The following is a 15,253-nucleotide window of genomic DNA, read 5'->3' as shown; positions in this document are numbered from 1 at the left end:
TGTGTCCAATCCAAGTCCATTTCCTCTGTGTTAAGCTCACCATGATGTCTTCTTGGTTACAAATCTTGCGCATTTTTTGATCGCCAACTGGATCGCCATGTTTGATTATTCTAAGGCACACTAAAGTAAATGACTCTCTGTATCTTCCTCATCAAGCACTTCGATGCCAGGGAAAACTTGGTTTTTTAAAAATCCAAAAAAAAATTGAGACATAGAAATCTCCATCATCCAGTTTACTGTTTTCTTTTACGCCAAAGTTTCATGAATTTTTAGCTGTTTACTTTTTGATCCGGTGAGAAAACGGCCATTTTACTCTACAAACACAAAAAAATCGTGGGAAACTTTTTTTTTTCGCGAAAACTATGATCAATTATGATTCACCCGACTCCCATACCATTACCTTATGTTACCTCCATTGAAGCAATATCGATTTTTGGAGTTACGAAAATTTTCAGGTGTACTTGCATGACTAGCACTGGATTCAAAGCTCAAGAAATGATATACACCTTTTTTTTTCGAACCACACCGACAAGAATAAATGTCACTTCAGTCGTTTAAGAGGGAATAAGCTAAATAAATTCACACATACTTATAATGTGTTAAAGCAAGTGTGAGCAAAGTTTCAGCCAATTTTAAGAAATTTCGAGTTACAATACTTTGAATTGCAGAGAGTCAATTTTTTGCAACAGGAAATCAAACACGACTTCAAATCACAATAAAACTTGCTACTTCCAACCAATGTGGCTGAAAATTTATACCAGAGTGTAAAACTGCATAGATAATATCATGATATGTTTTTTTCTGCATTACCTTGCATAGTTTGGCCAGTTTTTAAGTGCAAAGGGTAAATTTGGCGGGAAATCAACCAAAATGCATACTTTTTGTCAGATTGACACCTTTAAGGCTAGAATTGCACTAACCTAGATGTTTCTTTTTGAAAATGTATTATTTTATCGCTATGGCAATGGATATTACTTGAGTAGATCAAGGAAATCAGTGATTCAAATGGGTATTCAAAATTGCTCGCTGAGTGTAAAGAACAAATAGGCAAAGTATGTTGCCCAATTAACAGTAAGTATAAGTTATAACCTCTGTATCTTTTATGGAGATTACTTGAGTAGATCAAGGAAATCAGTGATTCAAATGGGTATTCAAAATTGCTCGCTGAGTGTAAAGAACAAAATAGGCAAAGTATGTTGCCCAATTAACAGTAAGTATAAGTTATAACCTCTGTGTCTTTTACCTTATTGCCAGTAAGGTTCCAATATATATTCATTCTAACACTGCGTTGTTCACACTGGACATAAAATATCAATTTTAAGGTCTTTTGGCGTTTGCCTGATCTTGCCGCGTGCGCTGTTAGGTCGTTAGTAAGCACAAGGAACAGAACTTATCTGAGGGTTTTAGAAGGGTTACCCGTTAGCCATTGAAAAGGAAAATAAGTATTAATACTTTACTATCAACCGTCAATAGCCATCCACAATAAGCTGTTAAACACCAACTGCCCAAATTTGTTCACTGTCAACTGTCGAAAAACAATACTTTTAACTTTTACCAAAATCCTCAAATTAGCGCCCCCCTCGAATAAGCGCCCTCCTATCAGCCAAAATTTAAAATAAGCACCCCCCTCCCCTCCCCCCATTTTGTGGATGAATAATGAGACAACAAAGGATGTATAGTTTTCGTCATGTAGTATTAGATTTGTGCATTGTTTCAGTTTGTGAACATGTTAAGTTTGGAAAAAAGTTACAAGTACTAACGGTGCCACGATTTAAAGTTTAGGATCAGCTTTTTATGTCGATAAATAGCTTATGCTGTTGTTTATGTGCAGATGATGTGTTAAAAAAGTGATCATGCCAGGCCATGATTTGGGAAAAATTAAATAAGCGCCCCTCCTCGATTAAGTGCCCCCCGTCTTTTCCTAAATTTGAAATAAGCACCCCGGGATTCGAGGATTTACGGTAACCATCACTGAAAGTACCCCGCCTCATTGAGACCCTCTTATACACAAAAAATATCAAAGAGAAAATGAATAGACTATTCATTCGATTGAAGTTACCTGACACTCATTTTCAGATGATGCTGAGGTATTGTGCTAAATTTCAATTAATGTGGTTGTAAGCTACATATTTCACAAGTTAAACAGCATTTGTAAGCTGATTTATATACTTGGTGAAACATACATAAAGACATACAAGACGGACGATCCTCTAGGGAAAACAGCAACAACAATAATATGTTCATTTGGAATCGCCATATTTTAACATGCCATTACAATAAAATCAAGCAAAATGACACAGGTTAGAATTATCAACATAATGCAGGAGTATATCTGAAGAAATTTAAGAGGGCACTCCCTAGGGATTTGTACCTTAGCTCGTGTTTTATCCCAAACAAATAACAAGTGTCATACCAAAGTTGTTCAGGACATTTCAGAAATCTGACACACATATCATTATTTTACATGTGTTTGGTAATTTTACAACCGTACAATGTAAGTTTACTTACTTTAATGGTTGTACTCTTTTTTAGAAAAATTCTACAACTGTACTAAACTTCATAGCCTTTCCTGTTTTTTTTTTTTGGTTGTTATTGTAGTTTAATGACTGTACACTATAATCATTTTTTTTGACAGCCATTCTACACTCATAGTTCATGCTACATCAATGACTGTTCTATTCTTTATAGTATTTCTTGTTTTTTTGGTTTTGTTTTGCTATTGTTGGTTAATTACCATACACTTCAAGTAATGATCCACATAAGAACTGTAGCATTTTCTATTGTTCTGAGACAATGTGCTTTCCCCACATTGAAACAGTTGTGTTTTCATATGGAGACTGTGTCAACCGATGAAAAGCAGGTTTATGAAATAAACTGTATTTAAACTCTATTTTTAAAGGTAGTTTCCTTTGTGTTAAAACATTCAACCAATCACAACGGTTGTAAACAAAGACAATAAAAGCTTCCAATTTTCCAATGTTCCCCACATGGATTACTTTGGTATCCAGACTCGAAGAGGTTTAGTTGAAAGGAAGATAGTTGATAAATTATGCATAAATATATGTACAGCTACCTGAAGTTTTGCTAGAGTTTGTTGATTGAGCCAATCAGAAGTAGGATACAACAATAGTAAAGTTGCACAAAAGTTAGTACCTTTTTGCATTCCTTGCCGCGTGGTACTTTCCTTCTTATATGGACCGTTGCGTAAAGGGTTTGAAATTGACTGTACACCGTTTTTCAACCATTGTGATTTTTTCATGGCCGTGCTACACTTCATATCTCTCCTGTTTTTAGTGCCGAGTGTACTATTGGGATGTTTTAGGGTGCTGATATTCGCTAAAGCACTAATGCCATAAGGTGTAAACTTTAATGTTTGTTTAATTAATTAATTTCAATTAATCAATTAGCCTTGCGGGAAGGGGAGTTGGGTGGGGTGGGTACCTCAGTGCATTACGCAAAACCTGTCATATTTATGTTGCTTTTTTTAATAACATGACAAGAATATATATGGTTTGCAAATCTCATGCTATCCTTGTGGTGCCATGCTCTTAAGAACAAAAGCAATTTGCTCCAAATGCATGTGCAGATTAGTTAACGTCAAAGTCAACTATATGTTAGGTGAAAGATACATTTCATACGGGACTACCGATGAACATTGAATGCTTTCCCTTGTGGAAGAACATAACATGTAAGACGCATGCGTTCTAGCATTACTAGTGTGATAAACTCCATTCTCGAGTTCAGATGCACGCTTGTTTTTATTTTTTGTAAATGAGTGATATCAAACTCTCATTTTGCCTGGGGATAGCAGTTATATTTCAGGTAACGTCAGTTCTTCTTTTTTAGTGTAAAGAACGCTGCTGTGACTGCTTATCTTCTGGAATCTTCCCTAGCTCGATTCAAGAAATGTTGTCTGCTGTTTTGTCTGCAGTTTTCAGAAATGTCGTCTGCTGTTTCTTTGCCAGGGTTGAAATAGAGAATGGGAACATATTGCTTCTCCTTAGCAGCTTGTTTGTTTCCTCTTCTATGAAAGAGAGCCAAAAGTTCATATTCAGCCGAAACTTTCCCGCGTTAGTTACATGTAAAACAAGTAAATTTGTGACAAAAGAAACATTGTTATTATTGCTGCAGACTCTGTGGTACTTACTGAAACCTCCAATTAATTTCATCAGTCAATGAGATGACTTGCTCACCTACGTGGGATATAATTTTGGTCAAGTACCTTCAATACTTCTCGTTAAAATGCTCCTCAATGCTATTACTGGATAGCTTTGTGTATTACTTTGATGTGGTTTTATTGTTTACACCAACCCGGCTGGCAACAGAATAAGAACGCACTCTTCCGTGACTTGACATGACTATTTGATAATTAGATTAGTTCCTCTTTATCCGTGAAATGAAAATTTGCGTTTTGAATAAAACAAAATCATTCCTCTTCGACCTTTCAGCAGATATTTAACTTTTATTTTCCGTTTATCTCGAGCAGTGAGTAAAAAAATACACATTTTTCATATAGTTTCGTGGAAACAAAGGTACCTTGTGACACATTGGCGAGGAAAACAAAAGTATCAAGTTACAAACGGCATGAAAAGTACAATTGTCACATTTGCTGCAATGACTTTCAAACCCATCTTGACAAACGGTAGTTGTAAGTTATTTTTGGGCCTGGAAAGAAAACACAAACATGAAACATACACACTGCTAAGATTATGTCTTATCAAGTTTTTGTCCACTCATATTTCGTTCATATTAGTAGGCTACCAAGGGAGAGAACGCCATGGGTGGAGGACCTATGTGACTACTGTGTCAGAGCCGTAAATTACACTCTGTACTATCTGAGATTGTCTCACTAGTTTGTGTTTGTTTTGGTTTCATAATTCTCCGACCGTACAGTTTACGCCTTAAATGGCGTGTAAATGATCGTACACAGTTTTTAAACAATGTTCTCTGTTTGTAGCTCGAAAGAGGCCATCCTTTTGTTGGGCTTGTAATTTTAAGACCGTCCACAATTCATATGTGGTAACTTGAAAGCAAACCTGACCTTTCGATGTCTCAATTTGTTGGCCCCCTTTTTGAACATGTATTTCACTTTGTTGTAGCAGGGCTCAAAGTCACCATCTTTTCTGTTAAGGATTTCCTTCAGGCCGGAATGACGACTTCAGCTCTTCTTTGTTTGGGTGCACAGGATATTTTCAAAGAAGTTTTCAAGGTAGTTTTCATCTGGTTTATTCCATTTTGCTTTTAGTTGGTAGTTAGTGACAGCAGACACAGATTCCACTTCAGTTATGCTGTTAAACCCTGCTTCTCTTCTGATAGATGATGGTTCAGGTTCCTTTGATGGCAATACCATGTTCTGGTATTACCGGGTAGGCCACTTTGTCATAGGCTCTCTTCACCATCTTAGAATCATCTGCAAATTCGCTTAAATCCCGGCATGTGTTCGGCCATTATTTTTCTCACATGTCGAACGTGATTTGGGCCTGAGAAATTATTTGGCTGGAAAACAGCGTTTTGATGACTTCTACTTCGCTACTGGAGAGTCCTTCATGAATAATTGGCTCTGATTCTTCCTTATGGTGCTCATGGTCCTCCTAGTCAAGCTTTGCTGAATTTGCTGACTTGGTGTCTGCTTTTGTAGTTACTGATGTATCCAAGCCAAGGGACTTTTTCAGTAGTTGGTGACCTAAGGCACACTTCTTTTTGATATGGCCTATATTGTAATAGCAATCTGTCGTTTCCTCTTTATGAGCCATGAGTTCGTGAATGGCCCACTTTTCGACGACGTTCATATAATAAGTTGCTCATGCATTGTTGCATTGGGATGTAAAATCCCACCTTGTTGACTTTCTGACCTGTATTTCTCTCTTTCTGGCAACAGTAAATTGGGTTGGTTACTTGAAATACCCACTGAAAAAGAGGGCTATTTTGATGGCGTGACAGTGAAAGCCAGCAGTAAGAGTCTGGTAACTTTGATTTTGTAATGAAAATATCAACCTTACCACTTAAAAGAAATAGCTCAGGTGGCCACCGAGGGTTATATGAGACGGGAAGAACATTCTTAATTGTTTTATCAATTGCTCGTAGTTGATCACACACTGAATATTTAACCTTTGACATACTTCCTGAGGTGATTACTGAGAGAACCTGCTGAAAGTTTAAAGGCAAAAAGAAAAAACTAAAACAACTAAAATATAATCTTAAAAGTACATAATGCTATTGTGCGAACATTAGTTTACGCACATAAAATGGAAACCAATAATTACCGTTAAAACTGATAAATCCTACAGCATTTTACTCCATCAACAATTATGGTGCCATCAAAAGGGTGGGAAATCAACCACCTGGTGGGACATCAACCACGCAGTGTGATATCAACCACATATCAAGGTGGGAAATCAACCAATGGCGGGGCATCAGCCATAAATGGGGCGGGAAATCAACCACAAGGCGGGACATCAACCAAGTGGCGAGAAAACAGCCAAAACTGCGGTGGAGTATCAACAAGCGTATAACTCTCTCTCTGAAACTTCAAAATGGCTACCCCTGTTCAAAATAATGCATTGCAAACCCTTGAGCATTGAGTACGTCATGTATGTCTATGGATTGTGTCTCTTCTATTTGATTTTGCGACTAAAAATTTGTAGTTAGCGACTATTTTTTACCACATAGTCACCAAATGGCGACTTAAGGATTTTGTTAATTTCAAGCCCTGCCATGAAATTTGTGACCATGAACGGGAAAACGTACCTTAGCGCTTATCCGTTAAACGGGCGCAAATGGACGGATAGCTAATGGATAGTTAATGGCCTTCACAGCATTCTCTCATGCTTTGTCCTAACGGATGATCAAAACGTTCTAACGCTTTCTTTTAACATTCTAACAGCTAACTAAGTGTGCCTAACGGATGAAGAAAACGTTCTAACGGTTGCACAATTTGTTCTAACGGATGACTGGAGCCGTTTAACAGTTGTCTAACGGTTCACATCTAAGGACTTCTAACGAATGAATAGCGTAGCTTTCAGTCTGATGTTATAAACACATAATCGTGCCAAACCATTATTAGTCTTACACTCACGATTTTTAAAAAAACGAATCACAAAGTGCTGATTTCATCAGTAGTTGATGAGACAAACATTAAAAAAACTATTCTCACGGTGAGCATTGAAAGTAAAACTCAGTGATATAAACTATCACTTCCTCGTCGAGACAGACAAATTCAGAATTTGACTCCTTTATTATCGTGTGGGACACGAACCTAATGTCACTAAATACATGTGTAAACAATTTAACCCGCCAGTTGGGGTGAACATTTTTTATTGTTTTACTCAAGTGAATTTGTTGCTTGTACTTATTTTTACATAATGACTTTGCCTAGACTTTGCACAGCTGTTTCATCAAGCTGTTGATTTACGAAAGATTACGCTTTCTTGACAGAGTGTGTGAAAAGCGGTACTTTTTGAAGTCACGAAGCTAGTCTCGAAGCGATGGGCATTTTGTTGGCCTTGGTTTCATGAGATACAGTTGTTGTTGTCACATACATGTAGTTTAAAATTGGTTTCTTCTGATTCAGAGTCAGACAACAGTCTATGAAAATATTCCTCAAACTTTCTGCCGGAATATGGCCGTTTCGCACATGTTGGATTATGTAAACAACTTTATGCAAATTTTTGAACCTGCACACTTTGTGAATTGAAACCAAATCATTATTCTACTTCATGCTACCACATTCTACTTCAACATGTGTCATGCTATTCTAACGGAATTGTTACCCGTTTAACAGATGCTAGTTTATTCTAACGGATCCTAATGGCTTCTCTAGCCGTGCTGATACAGAGTTTTTGCTAATGGTTGTGCTGTCCCATCTAACAGTCTGATGCTCATGGCTAATGGATACATGTCTCTTGCTAACAGTTGCACTCTCTATTCTAACGACCTGATGCTTAACGCTTTTGCCCGTCTAATGGATAACCATTAAGGTACGTTTTCCCGTTCACAGTCACATTTGACTCCGCATTAATTTTATGGGATAAATGATAACTACTGCAACCCATGAAAATCCCATTAATGGTCCATTTACCCAAAGCTACTAAACAACCTTTAATCCAGCCATTTTGATATCTTTACAAGCAGAGTGATCTCAGATTACTAATCCTGATCCAGATCACCCCAAATTAAAAATACAGTGAAACCTATATTAAGCAGACACCCTTGGGACCCTCACTAGTGTCTGCTGAATACAGGGTGTCTGCTCAAAACAGGTTCTAATATGTTGTGCAATAATAATAGTGAACTCTAAACTCTTTTTTAACACAGTGTAACAGAGTGTAATATCAAAAACTGCCCATAGCGCAATGTCCAGTTAAACAAAGCATCAATCTGGAATAATCTACTTAGCTTAAAAGCAACATTGCTGAACAGTGTTAAAGGAGTCTCAGCTGAACTTTTAGAAGTAAAAAGCCGTTGAAGTGTCCGCTTATTGCAGGTTTTGTGGAAAATGGCTCAAGATTGGTGTTGGCATACGCTAAACAGATGTGTCCGCTGAGTGCAAGTTTATTTTACAGTAAATGTGCGAAGAACATTTTGGGACTTCAGCTGGTGTCCACTTAATAGAGGTTGTCCGCCTATTATGGGGTCTGCTTAATACAGGTTTCACTGTAATAATAAAAAGCAATAAACTAGTAGTAATAGAAGATTATGAGTGCATTCGTTTTCTATGCAGGTGATTAGCTTAACCCTTTGCTTTCTAAGAGTGCCATTTGGCACACAACATCATAACTTTGTGAATATTTGAGAGATTTCTATGAATTTTTTCCATAAAGATCTGCTCATTGAAGACATAAAATTGTGACCCCCTCCTATCTAAGATATGGTTGACCACCCCCATAATTTTACAATTTCATTTTTGAGATGCACATGGAATGCAGGACTTGTTTCGCATCAAGTTATGAAGACCTGCTAAATAAGCTACAGTTTTGGATCATACCTATGATATTTGAGAATTGATATGTGTTGGAAGCTTTTCATTTTGACATTTCGGAACAATGTCTCTCAAAATGACTACCTCCTTCATAGTTGCTGATGTCAGTTCTTAAGTAAGCTGATCAGTGGCTTTCAAATGGTGTATTGTTAGGCAGAGAGCCTTTATTTGCTGATTTAGGAAAAACTGTTGTTTGCCTTAGGGGGTAAAGGATTAAATAGCTGTCTGTTGCTGAAATCATTATCTTTGTGAACAGCTTAAGTTTTATAGACAGATGTAACAATGACAAAGTCCGCTATTTGTCTGTAGATTACAGTCAAACCTCTGAAAAGCAGCCACTCTGGGGACGAGACAACTGGTTGCTTCTTAGTGGTAAAACAAAAAATCACCCTTGGGACGGCAAGAAGCTGACTGCGGCTGTTTAACAGAGGTGGCTGTGGAATAGAGGTTTTTATTACAGTGCATAGCTGACAATTTTTTCTGGGATTTTGGCTGCTGGCAGCCAAATAAAAGTTAGCTGCTTAAGGTGGCTCAACACAGTTTTAGATACCTGTGTTTCATTCACCTTTTTCTCTAAATCCTTGATCCCTCGGTCGCCAAAAATGGTAACAAGCAAGTTAACAACACAAACTTTGGTTTTTTGATAATTAAGCTGACGTGTGTGCTGTTGCCATGGCAACATTAATAAATGTAAACGGGCCTTTAAAATTGCTTTTGTAGAAAATGTAGTCATTAGATTTTCTGTATAATTTGCATGCAGCAAGCCTGTAACGATACTCGCAAGTTAACACCATTTTGATAATAATTTAACAGAGAGATCTTTAATTATCCTTTGTTGAAGGTTGAAAGGAATATCTAGAATTTCCTTTGTTAAAGTTCACTTTTTTTTTCAATACTCTAGTTACTTATTTCCTGAAGTATTTTCGAGCCAAATTTCGTGAAATTTTAATGAGTGGTTCTCGAGAAAAAGGCGTATTTCTGAGAAAGCAATTTTTCATTCAATCGCAATTTTTTTACTTACTACGCATGCACTACATTTAACTGGGTTCTTTCGGTAACAACAAAAAAGCTAAGAATTGCTGGGTTCTTTGCATTGTTACCTTTTCTAACATATCTTTGTAATAAAAGGTTAAAACCATCAATACACTGCATTCAATTATAAAGAAAAATAGCACAGATAATGCGGGCATTGGGCAAATTAAGTGATCGCTCTCTTGACAGCATGTTTGTTTTTTGCAATCCTTGTGCGTGTGCTGAATTGCATCAGCAAAAGCGTGTACGCAAACTGTTTGGCCACCTTAATAGGGGGCCGCTTAATAGAGGTTTGGCAGTATTTTGATTTCCTTCCTTTATTGTCAACATTTTGCATGACAGCTCCAGTTTCGGTAGTCACAAGTTTAATAGCACATTTGCCTTCAAAATTCGTGCTAAAATCTCATTTTACTGGTATAAAGGCTAATTTTTAAAAGTGCACTTGTGTTACATCTAGTATTCTAAGCTGGAAGCACAAATATCAGCTAGCATTTGCATTCACGTGCCAGTTTATCAATGGGTTATAGTAAAGAAACTCTGTGCGACTGGCAGCTGATTCGAATATTTCTGCTTATGATTCTGTTCCTTGGTTCCTGCTTACTCTTATAGATCTGGGCTTCAGAGTACTCTTCCATCTTTTCAATTTTGAGCTTCGTTGAACACTGAACTATTTTTGGCCACTAGCACTAAGTAATTAAAATCAACAAAATTTGTTTAATGTACTCAAAATATAACCAATGAAATATAGCTGTTCCCACAGTTAAAATCCCAAAACCAAGGTGATTTAAAGTTGTGGTCGTGAACAGAATGATCTAAAAAGCAAATCAGCTTGTTTACACGTGCTAATTTGTTTTCGTCCGGCCAAAATATCACTCTAGTCTGCGTTGGGACTGCATTCCCTTTTTTGTCAAATGCAATCAGAGTGAAAAACCAGTTCAAAGAAGACTCCAAAACGTCGAAAACAACAAAAGAAGCCACAAAAGAGAACAAGAATGATGTTGCAGATGGACACGAAATGTACAGCACATGGTTTGGCGATGATGTCATTCATTTTCGCCCCTGCTACAGGGCGGCCAAATCAGTGTCCCAAGATCCAAGATCCACTGTCCCATGAAACTTGACTCAAGTCTGCATTAGGACTGCATTCTATGTAGCTAATTATGTAGCATATGAGAGCTACATAATTAGCCACTGACCAGTGAGTTTTACAATATTGCAAATGTGGCCCATACAATCAATTATCAATAGTATCTGTAAAACATATCTAGTGAGACAATCTCAGATAGTGCAGAGTGTAATTTACGGCTCTGATACAGTAGTCACATAGGTCCCCCACCCTTGCCATTCTCTCCCTTGGTAGTCTGCTAATATGAACGAAATATGAGTGGACAAAAACTTGATGAGACACAGTGTGTATGTTTCATGTTTGTGTTTTCTTTCAAGGCCCAAAAATAACTTACAACTACCGTTTGTCAAGATGGGTTTGAAAGTCATTGTAGCAAATGTGACAATTGTACTTTTCATGCCATTTGTAACTTGATACTATTGTTTTCCTCGCCAATGTGTCACTAGGTACCTTTGTTTCCATGAAACCATAAGAAAGATGTGTATTGTTTTTACTCACTGCTGGAGATAAATGGAAAATAAAAGTTAAATATCAGCTGAAAGGTCGAAGAGGAAAGATTTTGTTTTATTCGAAACGCAAATTTTCATTTCACAGAGAGAGAAGAACTAATCTAATTATCAAATAGTCATGTCGAGTCACAGAAGAGTGCGTTCTTATTCTGTTGCCAGCCGAGTTGGCGTAAAGAATAAAACCGCATCAAAGTAATACACAATGCTATCCAGTAATAGCATTGAGGAGCATTTCAACGAGAAGTATTGAAGGTAAAGATCTTTACTTGACCGAAATTATATCCCACATAGGTGAGTGAGTCACCTCATCGACTGATGAAATTAATTGGAGGTTTCAGTAAGTACCACGGAGTCTGCGACAATAATAACAAAGTTTCTTTTGTCACAAATTTACTTGTTTTACATGCAACTAACAGGGGAAAGTTTTGGCTGAATATGAACTTTTGGCTCTCTTTCATAGAAGAGGAAACAATCAAGCAGCTATGGAGAAGCAATATGTTCCCATTCTCAATTTCAATCCTGGCAAAGAAACAGCAGACGACATTTCTGAAAACAGCAGACAAAGCAGCAGACAACATTTCTTGAATCGAGCTAGGGAAGATTCCAGAAGATACGCAGTCACAGTAGCGTTCTTTTCACTAAAAAAGGAGAAATGACGTTACCTGAAATATTACTGCTATCCCCAGCCAAAATGAGGGTGCGATGTCACTCATTTACAAAAAATAAAAAAAAGTGAGCATCTGAACTTGAGAATGGAGTTTATCACACTAGCAATGCTAGAACGCATGTGGCTTACATGTTATGTTCTACCACAAGGGAAGGCACGCAACATTCGTGGGTAGTCCCGTATGAAATGTATCTTTCACCTAACATATAGTCGACTTTGACACTAACTAATCTGCGCATGCATTTGGAGCAAATTGCTTTTGTTCTTAAGAGAATGGCACCACAAGGATAGCATGAGATTTGCAAAACCACATATATTTTTGTCATGTTATCAAAAAAAGCAATGTAAATATGACAGGTTGTTATATTTCTCTATCTCTTGTTTAATAAGTGTGAAATAAAGAGGGATTGTCGCGAAGGTATGCGGTCGTTTCACCAACGAGTTGTTTCGCCAACAGCTCATTCGCCAATGTCTTAGGTTGATTTGCCAACATCTTAAGTCGCTTTGCCAACGTCCTACTGGTCAATTCACCAATGCTGCTTTGACCTCTTTTCTTTATTGTCTAATCATTTGATGTTTTGTCAAACTCGAAACAAATCAAAGCTGGATAATGTGTAAATGTCCTACGCCATCATAATCGTAAGTGTGAATCTGCTACACTACCCCTCCCGCTAAGAGAAAATGGTGCGTCTACAAACAGCTGATCTGAACTTTGGTATTCAACAGTCAGTTTTCACCGTGAAAATTACTGCGATGTAGTGCCCACGAGCTGGCTTGTGAAACTATTAAAAACATGCAAATTGATCTAAAGTACTTCAAGTGAAACTGGCAGTGACTGGCAGTGACCCAAGGATCAGGATGGCATTCCAAACATCAATAAGCAGCTTTTTTTTTCGTTAGTACTGGATATCTGATGTTGGCAAATTGACCAGTAGGATGTTGGCGAAGCGACTTAGGAGGTTGGCAAATTGACGTTAGACATTGGCGAACAAATCGTTGGCAAAACAACTTGTTGGCGAAACAACTCGTTGGCGAAACAACTGCAATTCGTTGCGAATAATATACTATCCATCATGGTGGGCGGACAAGAACATGGTGAACGTGATAACAGCTGAGGGGACTGGGCATGTGGTGGGGCCGTATGGAGACCTGGCACTAGATAAACAACATGTCTGCTTGTCCATCGATCACTGAATTTGATGTCACTTTGGATGAATTTTGAGGTGAAGTAGGCCTTCAAAATGACCTTAAGAATTTTACTTTCGTCCAAGTTTACGCTGAATAGTGGTCCAACTTTGGTACCTGCCTTGCTGGCACAGTGACGTGACAAAGCTTAAGTTAACGAGTTCGTGTCATTGAAAACGATCAAAGGATTCAAATTCTCTATGTTCTTTGCCATGATAGACGGACTAACATATTAACAACAGTGAATTTTATAGAGGAGTAATGCGTCAACGTGACCGCGATTGTTCACAAGAGAACAGTACATTGATGGCCCGATACTGGTCAGCGCACTGCACTGTGATATTTCACATACAGAATTATCCCTCTGGTAAGGAATTTTCGTTCTGGTCTTGAAAATGCTGCAAAGTTTCATCCTTTGTTTTAAAGAAATAACACTCAAGACATTGTGAAAAGACGCTCGAATTTTCGGGCAAATTTTCTCTGAAAGTTCATGGAGACAAAGATGAAATTCGCGCATTTCGCTCTCATTACTTTTGCACAATACTGTACTTCAAGCTTTTCTGCTTCAATAACTAGAACTAGAACACACAGTAGCAAAATGTGATTAAGATCGGACAATATGTTTTGTTCAGTTTCACCGTTGAAGGCTACATGTAAATTGAACATTAACAGAAATGCGATTTCAGATAAAGTTCTATGACAAGCTTTTTTTTAGAGATCTTACACAATTTAGAGACCTGTCACAGACTGAAAGGTATTAAGAAATCATTTGTAGAAGCACATAGTTATCCCAAGGAATTTTTCTCGTACAGAACTTTTATCTCCTACGGACCTTTTTTGTGAGAAGGATGAAATATTCAGTAGTCATGATGAAGAAACAAAATGAAAGTTGTGGCTTTATCATGTCCGCAATGCCGGTACTCATCGTAAGTTGTACAAAAAGCTTTTTAATAGGAATCAGAGATGAGAAAATATTTTCAAGAGTAAGATGTAATTCCTAGAACACTGTGTAGATATCCGGCAGCAGGTAAGTGTTTTCAAAAGCTAGATACTGACAGTCTGGAATTATTATAGAATTTCCACAGAATAGTAAATCTTTGTTTAGGAATGTTGAACGATTTTAGGTATTATTTTGGCTCTGTAGTTGACGAAATTTTTGAGCTTGGGCATACTATAAAATCTTGATGTTTCGACACTGAAAATGTTGTACTGTGGCCTTTTATTCCAGAGCATGATATTCTCAGTTATTTTAAGGACTATTAAAGCAGTATTATCAGTTTAAGATAAGCTATTAGAAGGAAAGTAATAGGCTGAGGTCATTCTGCTCACTTTTTGAGTGTCCTTTATTAGTTACATTTTAACTTGGAAATAATAATATGGTGTCTTCATGTTATTAAACTTCACATCTCCTTTTTCAAACAGAGAAAAAAGCCCAGTAACAAGACGAAAATTTGCAGTTGGTATTATGAATCGGGTGATTGTGAGCTGTTGTTAACAAGATTCTAAAGTGTTAGCCAGAAAAAAATTCTTAACCCTAGTTATTTGAAATGAGTTTTCATTTGGGAGGAACAAATTATTCGGTAGACTTTGGACTTTACCACCGATTAACTTTCTTGTTCGTGGGCAGATTTTCGTCATGTGCAAGCAAGGGGCTCAAATTTCATTCATGACCAAACTACTTTACTACTAGCAAAGCCCCGTGTGGTGGTCTATTTTCTATGCTTCTGACGACGAAAAAGCAAATTATTGAACAAGTT

General features: G+C 37.4%; 2 protein-coding genes across 10 annotated transcripts in view; both read left to right on the top strand.

Moving 5' to 3' along the window:
- Positions 1-15,253, top strand: part of LOC145462469 (uncharacterized) — a 249,957-nt gene that overhangs the window by 207,563 nt on the left and 27,141 nt on the right. The window lies entirely within an intron of this gene.
- Positions 1-15,253, top strand: part of LOC145462464 (synaptonemal complex protein 2-like) — a 151,846-nt gene that overhangs the window by 115,631 nt on the left and 20,962 nt on the right. The window contains exons 11-12 of one of the 9 annotated variants that reach the window (XM_081445996.1): positions 7,870-7,976; positions 8,483-14,366. The exons of 2 other annotated variants lie outside the window; for them this stretch is intronic. In XM_081445996.1, the coding sequence (XP_081302122.1) occupies positions 7,870-7,975 (106 nt within the window). In that variant the 3' untranslated portion in view covers position 7,976; positions 8,483-14,366. Of the gene's footprint in view, positions 1-7,780; positions 14,367-15,253 lie in introns of those variants that run through there. 6 more of the 9 variants (XR_014041195.1, XM_081445998.1, XM_081446001.1 and 3 more) reach the window with 6 other exon arrangements.

Source organism: Orbicella franksi, chromosome 12 (assembly GCF_964199315.1).
Source record: "Orbicella franksi chromosome 12, jaOrbFran1.1, whole genome shotgun sequence".
Lineage (NCBI taxonomy): Eukaryota > Metazoa > Cnidaria > Anthozoa > Scleractinia > Merulinidae > Orbicella > Orbicella franksi.
This window is presented reverse-complemented; position numbering and strand designations above follow the sequence as displayed.